Source organism: Mustela erminea, chromosome 6, assembly GCF_009829155.1.
Source record: "Mustela erminea isolate mMusErm1 chromosome 6, mMusErm1.Pri, whole genome shotgun sequence".
Lineage (NCBI taxonomy): Eukaryota > Metazoa > Chordata > Mammalia > Carnivora > Mustelidae > Mustela > Mustela erminea.
The window spans coordinates 17,353,918-17,372,650 of record NC_045619.1 but is presented as its reverse complement, the minus strand read 5'-3'; the positions used below and the strand labels follow the sequence as shown (position 1 = coordinate 17,372,650).

The window sequence follows — 18,733 nt, the reverse complement described above, 5'->3', positions numbered from 1 at the left end:
AAGATTCATTGTTTATGCACCACACCCAGTGCTCCATGCAATATGTACCCTCCTTAATACCCACCACCGGGCTCACCCATTCCCCCATCCCCTTCCCCTCTAAAACCCTCAGTTTGTTTCTCAGAGTCCACCTTTTCTCATGGTTCATCTCCCCCTGCCAATTTCCGCCCCCTTCACTTTTCCTTTCCTTTTTCTAATGGCCTCTGTGTTATTCCTTATAGTCTAACAGCATTAGTTTTTGATGTAGTTTTTTTAAAAATTTTATTTATTTATTTGACAAAGAGAGAGAGATCACAAGCAGGCAGAGACAGAGGAGGAAGCAGGCTCCCCACCGAGCAGAGAGCCCGATGTGGGGCTCGATCCCAGGACCCTGGGACCATGACCCGAGCCGAAGGCAGAGGCTTAACCCACTGAGCCACCCAGGCACCTTGATGTAGTTTTGATGTAGTGTTCAATTCTTTACTTGCATACAACACCCAGTGCTCATCACAAAATGGAAATGGCATTCTTCTTCCATGGGAAAATCTGCCCTGTGTGGTTTGAGTGGCTTTGATCATAGCCACCTCCCAAGGAACTCCATGTCGTTGGACATAATGAATGGAAAATTGGGCACATGACCCAAACGATACCATTCAAAATCCTCCTTGAGACATTTTTGCCAAAGAAATCTGGGGAGATGCTCTTTTTTCTGAGGATGCTAAGCTGATAGGATTTAAGTCTGGGCTTCTAGTGATCATTATGATCTTCAGTAGAGAAGACCTATTTAAGAGAAAGGGAGTCCTGATGACATCACTTGAGCTCCTGGATCAAGCTGTGCCTGAGGCCAAATGACTTTCCTTTCCATGACTCAATAAATTGTCTTTTCATTTTAATCTAGTTAGTTTGGAGTTTCTTCCAATTGCATCATAAGGGGTCCCCAACTACTATACTTCTAAAACAAAAAAATGCTTCATTATTATCTCAGGTTTACTCAGAGGAAGTGTGAATTAGACATGAAAACTAAGACCCTGGCCTCACAGCAAAGGGTAGGAAACCTGACTGAGGCAGAATCTTTGGGTGAGGAAACTGCAACTCTCTGGACCTTCTTGAGTCAGGCTGTCACAGAGCAGCCTTATTCTTGTCTTGATATGTGGCAAGGAAATTGCCAGAAATCAGGCAAACCCATTTCCAAATATAAATACCAAAATGCATTCCTCTGGCCAAGATAAGCTCTTTGGTGGAGTTCTCTTTTGCATCACTAACACCTTAATTATTACTGTTGTTACAAATGTTATGTGTGCAGCTATTTCAAAGAGCTGGATTAAGAAGCCTGGAGCTCATTTTCCAAGTACTAAAGCCAGGGGCAATTGCACTCCCCAGTCCCAAGAATTTCAGTGAACCACTGAGTTCATTCTTACGTATGCCCAGACAAAAATCTAAAATGAACACTTACTTTCTAGATCTTTCTGTTAAAGCCCATCTCAAGCACAAAAGGTGTTTCATGGCTACCGAATAGAAATAAAATGAATGTTGAGAAAAGCCACACACATTTTGGGAAGCCAGTTGGTATTTAAGGAAGATCAAAGGAGAGAAGCCCAAGAAATGATGGAACTTTAAAATCTCTTTCTATATAGGACTTCAAAGGACATTTTTTTAAGTGGAGAATTTCTCTATTTAGAGGTTTTTAGGGCAAAGCAAAATTATGGACCATTTTGGGAAAAGGGAAATTGTTAAAAAAAAAAAAAAAAAGCAGGACTGACAAGAATAAACCAGTAGGAAAAAAATCTGTTTTTAAACCATTATTGACAGTTCAAAAAAGGCCAGTGAACCCATACGGTGATGCTGAGAAAGGAGCATGGGTGAAATGTCTGTGAGAATAAAATCAGCTGGACCCTCTCACTGAGTGTCAACTTCGGGACAAGTTAAGTTCAGAACAACTTGTCTAAAAGGATCCATGAGAAGCTGTCATTAGAAATGTGTGTCCAGGAGTGCCTGGATGGCTCAGTGGATTAAAGCCTCTGCCTTTAGCTCAGGTCATGATCTCAAGGTCCTGGGATCGAGCCCCGCATCAGGCTCTCTGCTCAGCGGGGAACCTGCTTCCTCCTCTCCTCTTTGCCTGCCTCTCTGCCTACTTGTAATCTCTGTCTGTCAAATAAATAAATAAGATTAAAAAAAAAAAAGAAATGTGTGTCCAGGGGGCACCTGGGTGGCTCAGTTGCTTAAGATTTTTGACTTGGGTTATGATCAGACTCTTGATTTTGGCTTGGGTTATGATCTCAAGGTCGTGGAATTGAGCGCTGTATGGGGCTCTTTGTTGAGCTTGGAGCCTGCCTGAGATTCTTTCTCTCCTTCTCCCTGTAGCCTGCCCCCCCACCCAACCCTCCAGTGCTCGTGCATGCTTGTGCGTACTCTCTCTCTCTTAAAAGAAAAAAAAAAGGAAAGAAAGATATGTCCAGGAGGTCTGGAGAGAGACAATGTGGCCTGCTCATTGACCTTCCTTTCTTTTTCTCTGTAGCACCTTGAAATCACTGCAGAGTCCAAGTAAATAGCACATTTATTTCTTCTTACATTTACTTACTCATTTGAGAAGTGTTATTTCTGTTGCGGATGAGGCATTGACGAGCAGGCTTGCGTGACTCGGTGGGGAACAGAAGGAGCTGGACCGTAGAGCTCCTGTCTCCACTCCCCACTCCTCACCACCTCTGACCTGGACTAGTCGACAACTGTTTATGACACAGGCATGTTTTGCCGGGCCCCGGGAAACCACAGAACCTGTCATTCCCCTTTGGCGTCATGGTGGCAGTGAGGCAGGAGTTGATCCCTACAGAAGCCTAATAGGACCCCTCAGGACGACGCTGCAGGAAAAGGCTAAGATACAGCAATAGCACATGCTTAGGGAGTAGCCGAAGTCTGCATCAGAACAAGGGGTCTGGCATGTGGGCACCACTGTCCTCTCTTTGAAGGACTGAACACGTGTGCTTTCTCTTTCAGATCAGGAACTACCAACGTGTGCGCTTGACATCTTAGAATCAACGTCCAAACTGGATATGGAGTCTGGCTTCTTCTTCTTCTTCTTCTTCTTCTTCTTTTTATTTTAGTTATTTATTTGAGAGAGTGAGTGAGAGAGAGGACAAGCTGGGGGAGGGGCGGAGGGAGAGGGAGGAGCAGATTTCCCGCTGAGCAAGGAGCCCACCACCGCCACCATGGGACTCGATCCCGGGACTCTGGGATCATGACCTGAACTGAACGCAGGCGCTTAACTGACTGAGCTACCCAGGCGCACCTCCCCCCTTTGAAAAAAATAATAATATGCTATGTATATGGCTACCTGCTGTGCTCTGGCTTTATTGTACTTAAAGACTATTTTGGAGAACTGCATATCACTGCATAAGAGCTTGCTTGTTCTCCTTATGGGGTCTTAGCCTTCCATTTCATGGATATGTCATAATTTATTTAACCCATCCCCGCTTGCTGGATGCTATACACCGAGTGTTTGTGTATCCCTCCCCCGCCCCAAATTCACATGTTAAATCCTGATGCCCAACTGTGATGGTCAGGAGGTGGGCCTTTGGGAGGTGATTAGGCCATGAGGGCCGAGCCTCCATGAATGGCATTAGTGCCCTCATAAAAGAGACCCCAGAGCTCCCTTGCCCCCTTCACCCGGTGAGGGCACAGCGAGAAGATGGCTCTCTATGAACCAGAAAGCAGACCTACACCAGACACCAAATTTGCTGGCCCCCTGATCTGGAACTTCCAGCCCTCAGAAATGTGAAAAATGAATTTACATTGTTTATAAACTGCCCAGGCTCTGGTGTTTTGCCACAGAAGCCCCAACAGGATGAAGACACTGGACATTTAGATTGTTTCTAATCTTGTGTTACCAAAAAACTCATTACCACTTTGCACCTGTGGGACCAAACCTACAGGACATGAGTTTTAGGGACACACTAGGCAAAAAGCCATGAAACCCCCAGGCAGGTGGAGCTGGGGGGAGGGTGGTTTCTAAGCTGCAGAGCTCAGTGCTGGTAGTGAGCGGCCAGGGGAGCCGGGAAAGCAACAAACCATGCCCAGGTAGGGATGGCGACTCGATGCACAGAGATGCTGGAGACAGGGCGGCCTCAGAGACTCCATTCTAAGGAGGTAATTTACATATTGAAAAACCTTTATGCGCTGTCTTGGTTGGCTTGGGCCAAACAAAATACCCCAGGCTGGGTGGTTTAAACAGAAACTAATTTCCTTATAGCTCTGGAGGCTGGAGTTCTGAGGTCAGGGTGCCAGCAATCAATTTTCTGGTGAGGACCCCGTTCCTGGCTTGTAGATAGTTGGCCCTCTCACTGCGGGCTCACGTGGCCCAGAAAGAGACAGACACAGGGAGAGAGGTTGGTTGAGGGATCTACGGTGTCTAGAAAGGCACTAATCCCATGAGAGTCTCACCCTCAATTACCTCCCCAAAGCCCCATCTCCAAGTACAATCCCATTGGTGTGCGATCAACAGGTGAGTTTTGGCGTCTACAATCATTCAGCCCAAAACATGTACAAAGCTGCTTATGTAACCCAAATGTCTAGCAAAACGGACCTGGCTAAGCGCATCGTGGGGATTGCCCTGAAATGGAAGATCATGTAGCCATCGAAAACCCAATTTCCAAAAAAATTGATGGCTTAGATTTATCAGTTAATGTTCGTTGGTTGTCTTTGGCCCATTTAAGTAAGAGAGGACTTGTGGAAAGATGTTGGTGGGCTGAGGCCACCCCAAAGCAGACGAAGCTAGAGACCCGGGTGGAAAGAGGGCAGGAATAAAGAAGTTTCCAGAGTCATGGGCAGCAGGGGTTTACCTGCCCAATGGTCTGGTAACAGGAGCGGCTTCTGAAAGCTTTGACATGGCAACAAATAACCTGAGAATATTCCTTCCCTCCTTGTCTGCGTCCCTGGGATACTCCAGTCTGCAGGGCAAGACACCAAATTGCTCTTAGTGCTTGTCACCGGGAGGTGCAATAGGGCTGCTTTTTTCTTCTTCCGCTTTTCCGTGTTGTCCACTTTTTTCTAACGCACAAAATCCCTACTTATTTATCTTTAAATAGCTGTGTGAACAGTTTAAGTGCACTGCTTCCAGGGAAAAATACAATTTAGCACTGGCCCTAGGGAACACCTCGAGGGGGCTTTCTGGAAAGCTAATGCTGCTTCTTTTTCTTCTTCTTCATGGTCCTCATGAGGCAACCAAAGACTTTACCTTTTCTTCCACTGACCTGCCACTTTCTCTCTACCAAACCTGCTCTCAAAAAGTGGTATGATGTCAGTTACCCTCAGGAAATTCAATAGGAATGACATTTACAATAACAATCAAACCAGCTGCCCCTTACTTCTAAGGACTGAATTGTGTGCCCTCCACCCCCCCCCAACCCCGCCCCCCCCCCCCCCCCCCCCCCCCCCGCTATTCACTCCATGAAGCTCCAGCCCCCTATGTGACAGGGTGATATCCTAATCTGGCAGGATTGCTGGCTTTCTAAGAAAAGGAAGTGAGATCTTTCTCTCCCTGTCTATCTGCCTCCCCCTCTTTCTGTCCCTCTCTCTCCCTCCCTCTGCCCCCCTCCTCTCTCTCTCTCTCTGTCTCTGCTTCTGTCTCCCTCTCTCCCTACACCCAGAGAAAGGCCATATGAGCAGAGTGAGAGGCGGTCCTCTAGCTCCAGAATCTAGCCCTGCTGGCATCCTGATCTCTCGCTTTCGGCCTCCAGATCTATGAGAATGTAAATTTCTGTTGTTAAAGCCGTCCATTTTATGTTATTTTTTATGGCAGCCCAAGCAGACTAATATACTTACTATATTCTATTCTAAGCGTTTACATGTGTTAATTATTCAGTCTCATAAACACCCTAGGAAGTAAGTGCTGTTATTATTACCCGCATTCTTCAAATGAGGAAAATTGATGCCCGGAGATACCACAAAGCTCACCTTGCAGTGAGCTACAGTCAACACAGCCCATCCTTGCCGGCACAGGACTGAGGATCTGAGACAGAGAAATAGAACCAAATAGGTAGGATGTGTATGTGCGTGTATGTATGTGTGTGTGTAATATATGTGTGTATGCATATATAGATAAATACATATATGTATTTATATGGAGTGAAAGAGAGAGAGAGAGATTTAAGAATTTATAAAGACTTGGCTTATGCAGTTATAAAGGCCGGCAAGTCCAAAATCAGCAGTGTGGGCCGGTGGGCTCAAGACCTAGGAGAGCTGATAATGCAGATGAAGTTCAAAAGTTTTGTAAAATGAAAAAAAAGTCCTGGAGATGGACGAGGGTGATAGCTGCCCAGCAATGTGGATGTATTTAATGCCACTGAATTGTAAATGTTATGTGCATTTTACTATAATTAAAAATAAATTTAAAAAATAAAAAAAAAAAGAACCTTCAATGATCTCACTATTTCTGTGGGTCAGAAATTTAGGAGCAGCTTAGCTAGATGGTTCTGGCTCAGGGCCTCATAAAGTTGTAGTTGGATGTTGGCTGGGGTCATAGTCATCTGAACATCCAAAGGCTTAACTGGGGCTGGAGGGTCTGTTTCCAAGATGGCTCCTCCCATGGCTGTTGGTTGGAGGTCTTCGTTCCATTCCAGTTGTTGGCAGGAAGCCTAAATTTCTCAGCACATGGATCTTTCCTCAGGGCTGCTTGAGTGTTCTCAAAACATGGCAGCTGGCATCCCCTGGAACAAGTCAAGTTGGTGGCGGGAGGGCGGGGAGAGCCTCATATCTTTTATGATCTAGCCACACACCCATCATGATGACACAAGTTCATTTTTTATGCAACATTTTCTTTGTTAGAAGTGAGTCACTGAGTCTAGCTCATACTCAGGGCAGGTATATTAGTCTGCACCTTTCAGAGGGACTAGTATTCAAGAATTTGTAGACATGTTTTAAAAACACTCTAGCATTTGAACTTACATAGGAACAATTTCTAATAAAAACTACTTAATTTTTCCAAGCTTCTGTTTGCCCAAATGACCAGAAGAGTGGTGTATGTGACTGACCTGGTCTGGGTTTCCTTGAACGTCATGGTGTGGTTTCTTCCACCACAAAGAAGGATTCTGTTTTCAGAAGGAAGGACAAGGTGATGCCCGCCCATCAGTTGTGTCCAGGTGCTGGCTGCCCACATCATTGTGGTATCAGCAAGTGTCAACATGAACACACTCGAGCAGAGGCATTGCCCTTTGTTGTGTCCGACTTAGTTGGAAACGAGTCTCAGCATGTTTTCACTTGAACTGTTTTCTCAATTTTTTAAAAATTGCGGTGAAATACACATAACAAACTTCGCTATTTTAACCATTTTCTAGAAAGGATTTTATGTATTGATTTGAGACAGAGTGTGAGAAAGAGAGCATGTGCAGCGGAGGGGCAGAGAATCCTCCAGCAGACTCCAAGCTGTGCACAGAGCCTGACCTGGGGCTCAATCCCAGGACCCCAAGATCATGACCTGAGCTAAAGGCAGATGCTTAACTGACAGAGCCACGCAGGTGCTCCAATTTTAACTATTTTTTAAAGCGTACATTTCAGTGCCTTAAGCGTGTTTACATTGTTGCACAACCCGCAGCATCCATCCATCCATGGAACTCATCTTCCCAGACTGAAATTCTGTATCCACAGAGCAGTACCTCCCCATCTCCATCTCCCTGCTGCGCCTCCTAACCACCCTTCTGCCCCATGTCTCTATGAGTTTGTCTACTGTAGATACTTCCTGTAGGTGGAATCCTACTGTATTTGACCTTCTAGGACTGGCTTATTTCACCTGTCATAGTGTCCTCAGTGTTCATCCATGTTGTACCAGGTGTCAGAATTTTCTTCCTTTTTGAGCCAATAATAGTCCCCATATGTATGTACCACATTGTGTTTATTCCGCCGTCCAGGAAAGAACACGGTTGTCTCCACCATCTGGCCATTGTGAATCGTGCTGTAATGAACATAAGTGTAGAGTCTCAGCATTATATCCGTAATTCCCTCAGAGCAATCAAAGACTTTGTTCTAGAATCTAGATCTGGGGCTTGAAGAGTTGCAGTCACGTCAGGAGAAGGACACACTGGTGTCCCGGCAGAAGACGTGGGTTGAGCTCATGGCTTGGCCACGTATCAGCTACATGGTCTCGGAACCTCAGGGCTTCTGGGAAGCTCGGATGAAATAATAAAAATGAAGTAGCTGGAAAGACAGATAAAGAGGGAGGCAGAAACAACAATTGTGGGGCTGCTGAAGTCCTTTTCCCAGCTCCTGGCTTCCTCTGTTCCTGAAGATTCCTCGGGATGGTATTCTTCAGAGGGCACACAGGGCTGGTTTTATATAGAAGCTAGTCACAGGAGCATCTTTCCTTGGGACACCTGGGTCCAGAAGCTCAGAGCTGAAAGCCCACTTTAATGAAATAGAGATCCAATCTGTTCCCAAAATGGTAGGACTTTGGTTATCCTTAATCCTTAGTATTCTTTCAGACTAATCTGATTCCCCCCACCCCCAGAAGCTGACAGATTTGCAATAACATTGACACTAATTCCTCATTTGCCAACACAGGAAAACTCCTTTCCCACCTTAGCAGCTGTGCCCTGATCATAAATGTGAAGATTCTTTCTGGAAGGAACCACAAGAACCTAACTGTAGTTGCCTTGAAGCAGGAAGATTTGGGGCTTGGGCTAATATGAAAGAGAGCCTATGTTTTAGTGTAAACTTTTCTGAAAATTTTCAGGGGAAAATATTATATTGTGTTTTATTTTAAAAAATAAAACCCCTCTTGGGCGCCTGGGTGGCTCAGTGTGTTGAGCCTCTGCCTTCAGGTCATGATCTCAGGGTCCTGGGATCGAGCCTGGCATCAGGCTCTCTGCTCAGCGGGGAGCCTGCTTCTCTCCCTCTCTCTGCCTGCCTCTCTGCCTACTTGTGATCTCTCTCTCTGTGAAAAAAAATAAATAAAATCTTTTAAAAAATAAAATAAAAACTCTCTTCTTGAAGTGAGAACAGATAACTAACCATGTGTACAGTCAACTCTCAGTCATGGGGGCAGGGGGAGATGAAAATGGCGGAGGTGCTTGACTCAAAAATGAAAACCAGCCCAAAGAAAATTATAAAGCAGATGAAGTTGCTTTAGAGGTAACAATGTGCAAGATCTGTCAACAAACAAGGTGGGAATCAGGTAGAATTGGGAGTAAATTCTAGTTTTGCCACTTTGTAGCGGAGTAACCTGTCTGCAGGATTCAAGTTTCAGCTCCCTCTTGCACAAAGTGCCCATCTGTTATTACTAATGTTGTAGGGGTATTTGGTGTTTCCTCTCAGGAGAAGTTTGAAGAACACAGCTCCGAAAGGAAGACAGGAAGTTTCACCTGTCTGTTGCGAGTCGATGATCACTCTGTGGGTTCACTTGTATTTAATCTTCATAGTTATCATGCCAGGTAGACACTAGGATCATTCTCATTTAATAGAGAGGGTGGAAGCTCAGAGAAGGTCAGTAACTTGCTCAAAATCACACAGCCAAGAGTGACAGAGCAAGGTTTGAATGTGGGTCTGTCCCATAACAAAGCCCAGTTCTCTGCTCTGCTCACCTGGACTTCAACCCCCAGGACAGGCACTGTGGGAACTTTTTAAGGCAAGGAGCAATCCTGAGGAGGAGCAATTTGTAGCCACATCCCCCAACACCCTGCCCCAGGTAGGTTTTTTTTTTTTTTTTTTAAATTTTAAGATTTTATTTATTTATTTGACAGAGATCACAAGTAGGCAGAGAGGCAGGCAGAGAGAGAGGGGGAAGCAGGCTCCCTGCTGAGCAGAGAGCCCGATGCAGGGCTCAACCCCAAGACCCCAAGAGCAGAGCACTGAGCCACCCAGGTGCCCCTCCAGGTAGTTTTTGAGCCTACGTTTCCGTCAATAGCAAAACCAGCACACCTGGGCACCTGCGTGGCTCAGTAGGTTAAGCCTCTGCCTTGGGCTCAGGTCATGATCCCAAGGTCCTGGAATCGAGCCCCACATTAGCTCTCTGCTCAGCAGGGAGCCTGTTTCCCCCTCTCTCGCTGCCTGCCTCTTTGCCTACTTGTGATCCCTCTGTCAAATAAATAAAATCTTTACAAAAAATTAAAAATAAAAACAACTTTAAAAAAACAAGCAAACAAACAAACAAACAAAAAACCAGCATGCCTTTTTATCTCACCTGTCTTTTATCTTATCTGGCATACTTAGTTAATTGTCTTGGGTGAGCAGACAATCCTATGAGTGGGTGACCCACTGTTATGATCACCTTTCAAATGAACCATGTTTCTGTGTGTGACTGAAGCAAAACGTTCTAATAGTAGAGAAATTGAATTTAGGAAAATTGCTTTAAAATGTAAATTTTTTGCTAATCTGAACAACTGGAAAACTAAAAAAATTAGAATTTCTTTTTTAAGATTTTATTTATTTATTTGACAGACAGAGATCACAAGTAGACAGAGAGGCAGGCAGAGGCAGAGGGAGGCAGGCTTCCTGCTGAGCAGAGAGCCCGAAGGCAGAGGCTTAACCCACTGAGCCACCCAGGCGACCCTAGAATGTTTTTAAATGTATAATTGATGACTGATGATACGTTTTTCAATGCATAATTGACAGTGGGTGTTATATTATTTTCACATTAATTCTCTTAGACACGAGAGCCATGTACTGGGGACAAGAGAGGTAAATCAGACAAAGACCCAACTCCACACATTCACCCTGGTGTAGGGAAAATGGTGTGGGTGGGGTTGGGGTGGGCGACCCGGGCACCAGAGGTAGGGCTGGGAGCTGCAGAGGGACTTAGAGATTTTGCCACAGAGGGAGTAGAACCTGGTAGTGACCCCTAGCTGTGGGACCAGGAACAGGCTGGAGGGCAAGCCAGACAAGGCACACAGAGATAACTAGAAAAGGGAATCCCTCTCCTGGATGAGGAATGGACGAATGGACTGCATTCCAACACCTGGAGATTTAATTAATCAAATAATTGTAAAACCCTAATTGTTGGGACTTTAAGATTCTGTTCGTAAACTCTATTTATGGAGTGGCCCTCTGAGGGGGACTGATGGTTTAAAGTAAATGAACTGTTCTGACTTTGATGGGACAGCAGCGTTGACATCGGGCATCCCATAATGAAAATTACAAATATGGTAGCAGCGAGGGGATGAGGAAAAGTGAACATCCATAAATTATTATCCTGTAGTACAGAGATGATGCCCTGAGCACAGCAGGGGCTCCGTAAGTACTTTCTGTAGGAATGAATGACTACTGCCCCAAGATCACCAATTGGTAATCATGTTGATGTTCCTTCTTTCCGTCAGCAAATATTTAGTGATTGCCTTGCTAGAGCCAGATGCTGCTCTGGGTACCAAAAAAAAAAAAAGAGATGAAATTCCTCCCCTTGAGTTTACATCTTTTTGAGGGAGGCAGACAATAAACGAGATGATTAAGTAAAATGCATAGAATGTACTATATTAGTGTTACACAAGAATACTTTATGTCATATTATTCTCTTTCCTGTTATATTATTAAATGGTGATACTTTCTTTCTTTCTTTTATTAGAGAGAGAGAGCATGAGCAGGGACGGGCAGAGGGAAAGGAAAGGAGAGAATCTCGAGCAGGCTCCACGCTCAATGTGAAACCCAGTATGGGGGCTCCGTCTCACAACCCTGAAATCATGACCTGAGCCGAAACCAACTGAGCCAACCAGGCGCCTCCTATGGTGACAATTTCTGAGAAGAAAGTTGAGGCCTGGAAGAGGGAAAGGAGGTGTTGGGGTCAGCGGCAGAGCAAGGGGTACAAGAAAAAGGAAGTTTATGGCCAGGGAAGTCTTCACGGAGAAGGTGCGTTTGAAGTTCTGGGGAAGGCAGGGGAGCGAGCCACGTGGGTATGTGCGGGGAGCGTGGTTCCAGCAGAAGGAACAGCCAGGGCAAAGTCTTCAGATGGGAGCGGGCGTGGCGTATTTCAGGGAAAGAAGAAAACCAGTGTGGTCCGAGGGAGTGAGCAATGAGAAGGGCAGGAAGGGAGGTCATGTGTTGGGGATGCCTCACAAAGGACCTTTTAGGCTGCTTTCACTCTGAAGAGACTGGGAGCCACAGCAGTTTCTAACCTGAATGATTTTAAACTGAATGACATGATTTTTTCAAAAAGGATTTTTATTTATTTATTTGACAGAGAGAGATCACAAGTAGGCAGAGAGAGAGAGGGGAGGAAGCAGGCTCCCAGCAAAGCAGAGAGCCCCCATGAGGGACTTGATCCCAGGACCCTGGGATCATGACCTGGGCAGAAGGCTGAGGCTTAACCCACTGAGCCACCCAGGCACCCTGAATGACATGATTTTAACACGATGCTTCTGGTTGGCCTGTTGCAATAGCAGGAGGAGGGGGTGGGGCAGGGCAGAAGCTGGGGGACCATTAGGAGGCTGTTGTGATAATCCAGATGAGACGTAATCAATTTTTGGATTTTTAAAAATACCTTGACAAAAAATATTTTTAAAAACCTTTTTATTATGAGAAATTACAAACATACAAATCAGAGGCAATGTGGAGGGAATCCCCACATTCCCATCAGCCAGCTTCAACCATGCACACCTGACCAACGGTGTTTTATCTACTTGCTATCCAATACACTAGATTATTTCATTTGAGTGACTCTTTAAAAAATATTTTATTTATTTATTTAGAGTGCACACTCGAGCAGGGGGAGGGGCAGAGGGAGAAGGAACGAGAGAGAATCTCCAGCAGGCACCATGCTGACTGTGGAGCATGACTTGGGGTGCGATCTCACGACCCTGAGATCATGACCTGATCTGGAATCAAGAGGATCTGGAGGCTAAACAGACTGAGCCGCCCAGGCACCCCATGCCTGGGATTATTTTAAAGAAAACCCCAGATATATAATTTCAGTTGTAAATATTTCAGAGTATATCTCTAAAAGATAAGAACTTTTGAAAAAATTGCTACAATAACAGAATCACAGTTAAAACACTGACAGTATGTAAATACCTAGTCTGTATTTTATACACATAAAGGTTTTTACAACTGATTTGTTCAAATAGGGATGCAAAGTCTACATGCGCCTCATACTAAAATATACATAACATGAGAAATTTACCATTTGGAACACTTTAAAGTGTACAGTTTGGTGTTATGAAGTACATTCACATTGTTGGGTAACCATTGTCCATCTCCAGAACTTTATCATCTTCCCAAACTGATACTTTGTCTCCATTAAACACTAACTCCGCCTCCCATGGCCCCTGGCAACCACCACCCTACTCTGTCTTTATGAGTTTGACTCCTCTTAATACCTCACATAGCCTAAGTTTCTCAGAAATGATCATTTATCACTTTTTCCTTTTCTTCTTTTGTCATTATTTGCTGATGGAATCAGTACATTGTGGATATTGCTGATCACATCATCTGTATGCATTTAACTTGTTCCTTTGTCCTTGGTTTCCTATAAACTGGTAGTTAGAGGGATTTTTTGTTTGTTCTTTGGGGAGAGTTGTTTGTTTATTTGTTTTGAAATAATCACTTGAAGGTAGAATGGACAGGCTTTTCTGGCAAACTGAACGTGGTGTATGTGAGAAAGGGGTCCAGGATAACAGCAAGGGGCTCAATCCAAGCTCCTGGAAGAACGGAGTTGCCTTTTTTGAGCAGGGAAGACCAAACGACATACAGGTTTGGGGAGGGGAGCATGTCTTTGGACACTTTAGGTTTGAGAGGTTTATTAGACACTCAGGTGCATCTCGATGATAGTAAAGGCAGGAGATGTGAACTTGGCAGATGGCCCGGGACACTGTGGACCTCTGGATGAGGTCATGGAGGGAGCAAATGCAGATTGGGGATGGGGGAGAAGGGCAGACGAAGTTTAAGGACCAAGCCGGGGGCACTTACATACCAAGTACCAGGGAGATTGGGAAGGAACCAGCAAAGAAGACCCACAGGGGGAGTCAGAAAGAGGAGGAAATGGGAGAGCATGGTATCCTAGAAGCCACCTCTTCCCAAGGAGAGCAATGATAAATGGGGGTCACATGGGATGGGCAGGTCAGATAAGCCGAGGACTGAACATTGACTATTACTGGGTGAAAGAGAGACGCCCTTTCTTTTGATGTGCTTTGAACAGACCATATATAATTAAATCAAGACTCAAAACATCTTCCAAAGATGAGTCCTTCCATGTATAGTGATTAGTGGATTGCAGTGTCACAATGATTACATAAGCTAGTGGTTAAGAGCAGAGAGGCCTTGGAATAAGGAGACTTGGGTTTGTACATCAGGCTCTGGGAATCTGGCCAATTAACCCACCAGCCTCAGGATTCTTGCTGTAAAACTTGAATAATGATCGTCCCTGCCACATAGGGCTCCTGTGTAGAAAACACGAGATGATTTGAGAAAAGCTGTAAGCAGGTGCCCAGCTCCTCTTCAGTGTCCAACAAATTGTTGATATATGGTAAGATGACGCGGGCAAGCACATGACTCTCAGCTACCTTTGCCTAGCTATTAAAAAAAAAAAAAAAAGAAAAGCCATCATCTTCGTTTAATGTGTGCTTTAAATAGGGAAAAAGAAAAGACACCACAATTGAGATTTTGCTGACAAAATATGTAGTTATTTTAGCAATAAGTTGAACAGCATGTTAAAAAATATATATATCTGAAATAATCGTTCCAGCCAAAGGAATTACAGACCTGGCTCACAGAGGTAGGGAACTTTGCCTTTAAAAGTTCCTGCCTAACTTTAAAAGTTAGATTACTTACCATCCTAACAGATTGCAAATGCCTTGATGAGACTGTTCAACTTCACCTTGGCTTTGTGCGGTGTCTATGTTTAAAAGGTTTTTGTTCAGCCTTCGCTTTCTGTATTTAAGCAAATAAACACCCAAATGCTCTTCCAAGAGCATTTGACTCTGGGTTGCTCCCAAGAAAAGCAGGAATAAAATTGCCCACAAATTCAGATGAAAACAGAGGCCTGCCTCACAGCCACACATCTGGTGACCAGACAAGGTCACTAAATCTCAGCTGAGATGGAAGTTCCTCAAGAGCAGGAAACTTGCTTTAGACACCCTGTAACCCTAGAACACAGCCGGATGTGGGCTGGATGCTTCACATATGTTAATTTATCCAAAGAAGGAAAAACCAAGCATTGCCTGAGAACAGTGACCCCATCTGATGGGGCACAATGTGGCTTGGGTGTTAAAAATCACTCTTGGGTAGCATGGAGGTTTCATTCCCGACTGGTGGGAGTACACATGGGGACCCCCATTTTGAAAAGCAACCACCCAGGAGCCCTTCACCATAGTCTTATTCCTAACATTTAAAAATAAGAAACAAATCAAATGTCTATCAATAGAAGACAAGGTAAGCCTAATATAGTAGCTCTAGTGAGAGGACTTTTTAAAAAGATTTTATTTATTTATTTTACACGGAGAGAGAGACAATGAGTGAGAGGGAACACAAGCATGGGGAGTCGGAGAGGGAGAAGCAGGCTTCCCGCTGAGCAGGGAGCCCAATGTGGGGCTTGATCCCAGGACTCTGGGATCCTGACCTGAGCTGAAGGCAGGCACTTAACCGACTGAGCCACCCAGGTACCCCTTGGGATAATGTTCCCTTCCTCTTCACCTCAATATTCAATTCCTACAGTGTCCCAGTCACTGTTCTAAGCTTTTAGGACACACAAAAGGGAAACAAAATGCCAAGATGTTATTCTGGTGGGAGGAGGGACGTGAGAGCAGGAGACAGAAAACAGGGTAAGTTAGAAGCTCTTAGTGCCGCATAAAAGGAAAGAGTATGGTATGTAGTGCAGGAGAGGTGAGGATGGGGTGAGCAAGCTTCTGTTTAAAATAAAATGATCAGGGGTACCTTGGTGGCTCAGTCAGTTGAGTGACGGACTCTTGACTTCCCTTCTGGTCACGATCTCAGGGTCAAGATCGAGCCAGGGGTGGGCTAGGTGCTCAGCCAGGAGTCTGCTTGAGAGTCTCTCTCTCCCTCATGGGCACTCTCTCTCTCTCAAGAAACAAATTCTTCGGAGTAAAATGGTCATTGTCACTCTAATCCACTGGCAAAGCCTGAGATAAGAGTGGGAGCCAGCAAGTTATCTGCAGGGCTTACAGGACTATGAACAGAAAATGCTAGTATGAAGTGAAAACCTGGGTGCAAAACTCGGAATTGAGGGCAGAAAAACTGGAAAGAAATAGTATATGCGGCAACAGTAATTTGGAAGATAAGACGGTGGAGAATGCCTTTTCCCCACTTCTTTCCACTTTACATTTTCCTACTTATCTTTAGCAAGCGTATTTTATTTTATTTATTTTTTTTAAAGATTTTATTCATTTATTTGACAGGCAGAGATCACAAGTAGGCAGAGAGGCAGGCAGAGAGAGGAGGCAGCAGGCTCCCTGCTAAGCAGAGAACCCGATGCCGGGCTTGATCTCAGGCCCCTGGAATCATGACCTGAGCAGAAGGCAGAGGCTTTCACCCACTGAACCAACCAGGTGCCCCTAGTGAGTGTAATTTTTTAAAAAAATATTTTATTTATTTATTTATTTGAGAGAGAGACAGTGAGAGAGAGTATGAGCGAGAAGGTCAGAGAGAGAAGTAGACTCACCGTGGAGCTGGGAGCCCGATGTGGGACTCGATCCTGCGATTCCAGGATCATGACCTGAGCTGGAAGCAGTCGCTTAACCAACTGAACCACCCACGCACCCTAGTGAGTGTAATTTAATGTGAAAAAAATCCACCTGCTTGAAAGAGGAGGCGTGGGCGTCAGGGCGTGGCCGCCCGCCGCCCCGCCTCCCTCGCCCCGCCCACCGCCCCGCCATCCCGCCAACCGCCGGCAGGGGGCGCGCGGCCCCCGCTCGGCTGCGGCGTCGGTCCGCCGGGAACTCCCACCCGGCCCTGCGCGCCATGGGCTGCGGGAAGAGCAAGAAGTTGAAGGCGGCCGCCCGCTCGCGTTCGGAAGTCAGCAGCCGCAGCCGCCCTGGCATCCCATCGCCAGGTACGAGCGAGGGCAAAGGCACGGCCCCAGAGCGCGGGGCCGGGCGGGCCTGGGGCGTGCGGTGACCGGGAAGCGCCCTCCGGACGGGCTGCGTCGCCCCCGGAGCCCCAGGCCTCGGCCGACGCGCGCCACGCGGGGGAGCCGAGAGGCGCCGGGGGTGCCCCGCGGCCTGCGCCGAGCGGCCTCCCCAAGTTTGCCCCGCGAAGGGGCGGCCCGGCCGGTATCTTTCTGAGAGGTAGGCGGCGGAAGGAGGAGCGTGCCGGCCGCAGGACCTGCCCGAAGACGCCCGGCTCCGGAGCGAGCGAGCCCGGAGGCGGTTTTGGTCGCGGGCTGCTGCTGCGCCCTTGTTCCAAGCACCGTGTCTCGTCCGCGAAGTCCCCTTCACCTCTCAAGGAGCCGGGACCCCGGGGGGCAGGGGGACGGACACCAAGAGCAAAGGAGCTTAGGCGCCGAGAGGCAACTTGGGCCTTTGTAACGGGAGATTCGGACTTGCTAGGTCTTGGGAGGGGCGCGCGTCCCCCCGTTGCCCAGACACACCCTCCGCCTTCAAGACTCCTCAGATCCTCCTGTCCTCCCGCGTCTTCTCTCCCTCGAGTCTTTCCCCCTCCCGAGTCTTAGGCACATTCCAACAGCGCCCGCCCACGCTGTCCTTTCAGTGCCTCCGGCGGGAAAGGCGCTTGTATTTTCTCCACGTGGCAGGAATGGCGATAATGGCTAACGGTTACCAACTCTGTCTCCAGCACTCCCCAGCACTCCCCACGGATCGTCTCGTTTCCCTTCACCCACACCACTAGAAGTTAGGCGTATCCTAACCCCGACTTTGCAGTTGAAGCGGCTAAGGCACAAGACGACGACGATGAAACGTGCCCAAAGTTGGGCGGCACTAAGTGGTAGAACTGGGAGGGATGCCCGCCGCTGTTGATCCAAACCCCAGATCGTAATCTTGATACCGCCCCCCTCCTCACCCCCTGGATCTACACGCGTTGAAAGCGGGACCCAGAAAAGTAACTTGCCCAAGAGATGGACTTGTTAAATGCTGAAGGACCAATCCGTGTCTTTCCGTGGGTTACAATTTAGTTACAAGGCAGCATATGGCGAAGGGCTTAGAGGAATGGTAAAAAAGCAGCCAAGTGGGGAAGGCAATTAACTCCCTTGGAAGAGTTGGATTTGGCAGGGGCGTCTGAGCGGGGAGCAGCGGATAAAACCATCGTGGAGACAGAGCGCATATCCTGCTGGAATTGAGGACGTGCCGTGGGGGGGGGGGGGCGTGGAGGGAGAAGGGGCAGAAGATTGGGTGGAGGCAGCCCCTGCTCCAGACCAAGCAGCTCCTTTGTGGCAGTCACTTGAGTTTTGTTTTCATCCACACAATGGAATTTGAGTCTGTGTGTCCCAAATTTTCCTTTCCTTTTCCACCTTCAGGATTTTTCCAGTGTCCATGTGCTATCATTTATTTACTATTTACATCCACTTAAAAGAGTACTTTTGGGTTGAAATATACTGTACAGGCAGAAAAGAGCAGTTGCCGTAATACAGCTTTATAACCGACCGTCCCTGTGCAGCCAGCACCCAGCTAAAGAAACATTTCCTGTACCCCAAAAGCCCCCTCATGCCTCTTACTCTCATACCAAGGGCAACCACTAGGATTTCTAAAAGCATAAAAGTTCACCTGTTCAACATTTATTTTTGAAATAAATTAAGCACTGTTTTAAGCATTAATCTATGAAAAGTACTGCTTTGTTCTAGATATTTTCTATCTACACACAGATATGCCTCCTACTGAAATTA

General features: G+C 46.4%; 1 protein-coding gene across 1 annotated transcript in view; it reads left to right on the top strand.

Annotated features, from left to right (window-relative positions):
• Positions 1–16,738: 16,738 nt before the first annotated feature.
• LOC116592908 (thioredoxin reductase 1, cytoplasmic-like) overlaps positions 16,739–18,733 on the top strand; it is a 41,838-nt gene continuing 39,843 nt past the window's right edge. The window contains exon 1 of the mRNA XM_032346540.1: positions 16,739–16,948. Coding sequence (XP_032202431.1) covers positions 16,858–16,948 — 91 coding nt within the window. The 5' untranslated portion in view covers positions 16,739–16,857. The remainder of the gene's footprint in view (positions 16,949–18,733) is intronic.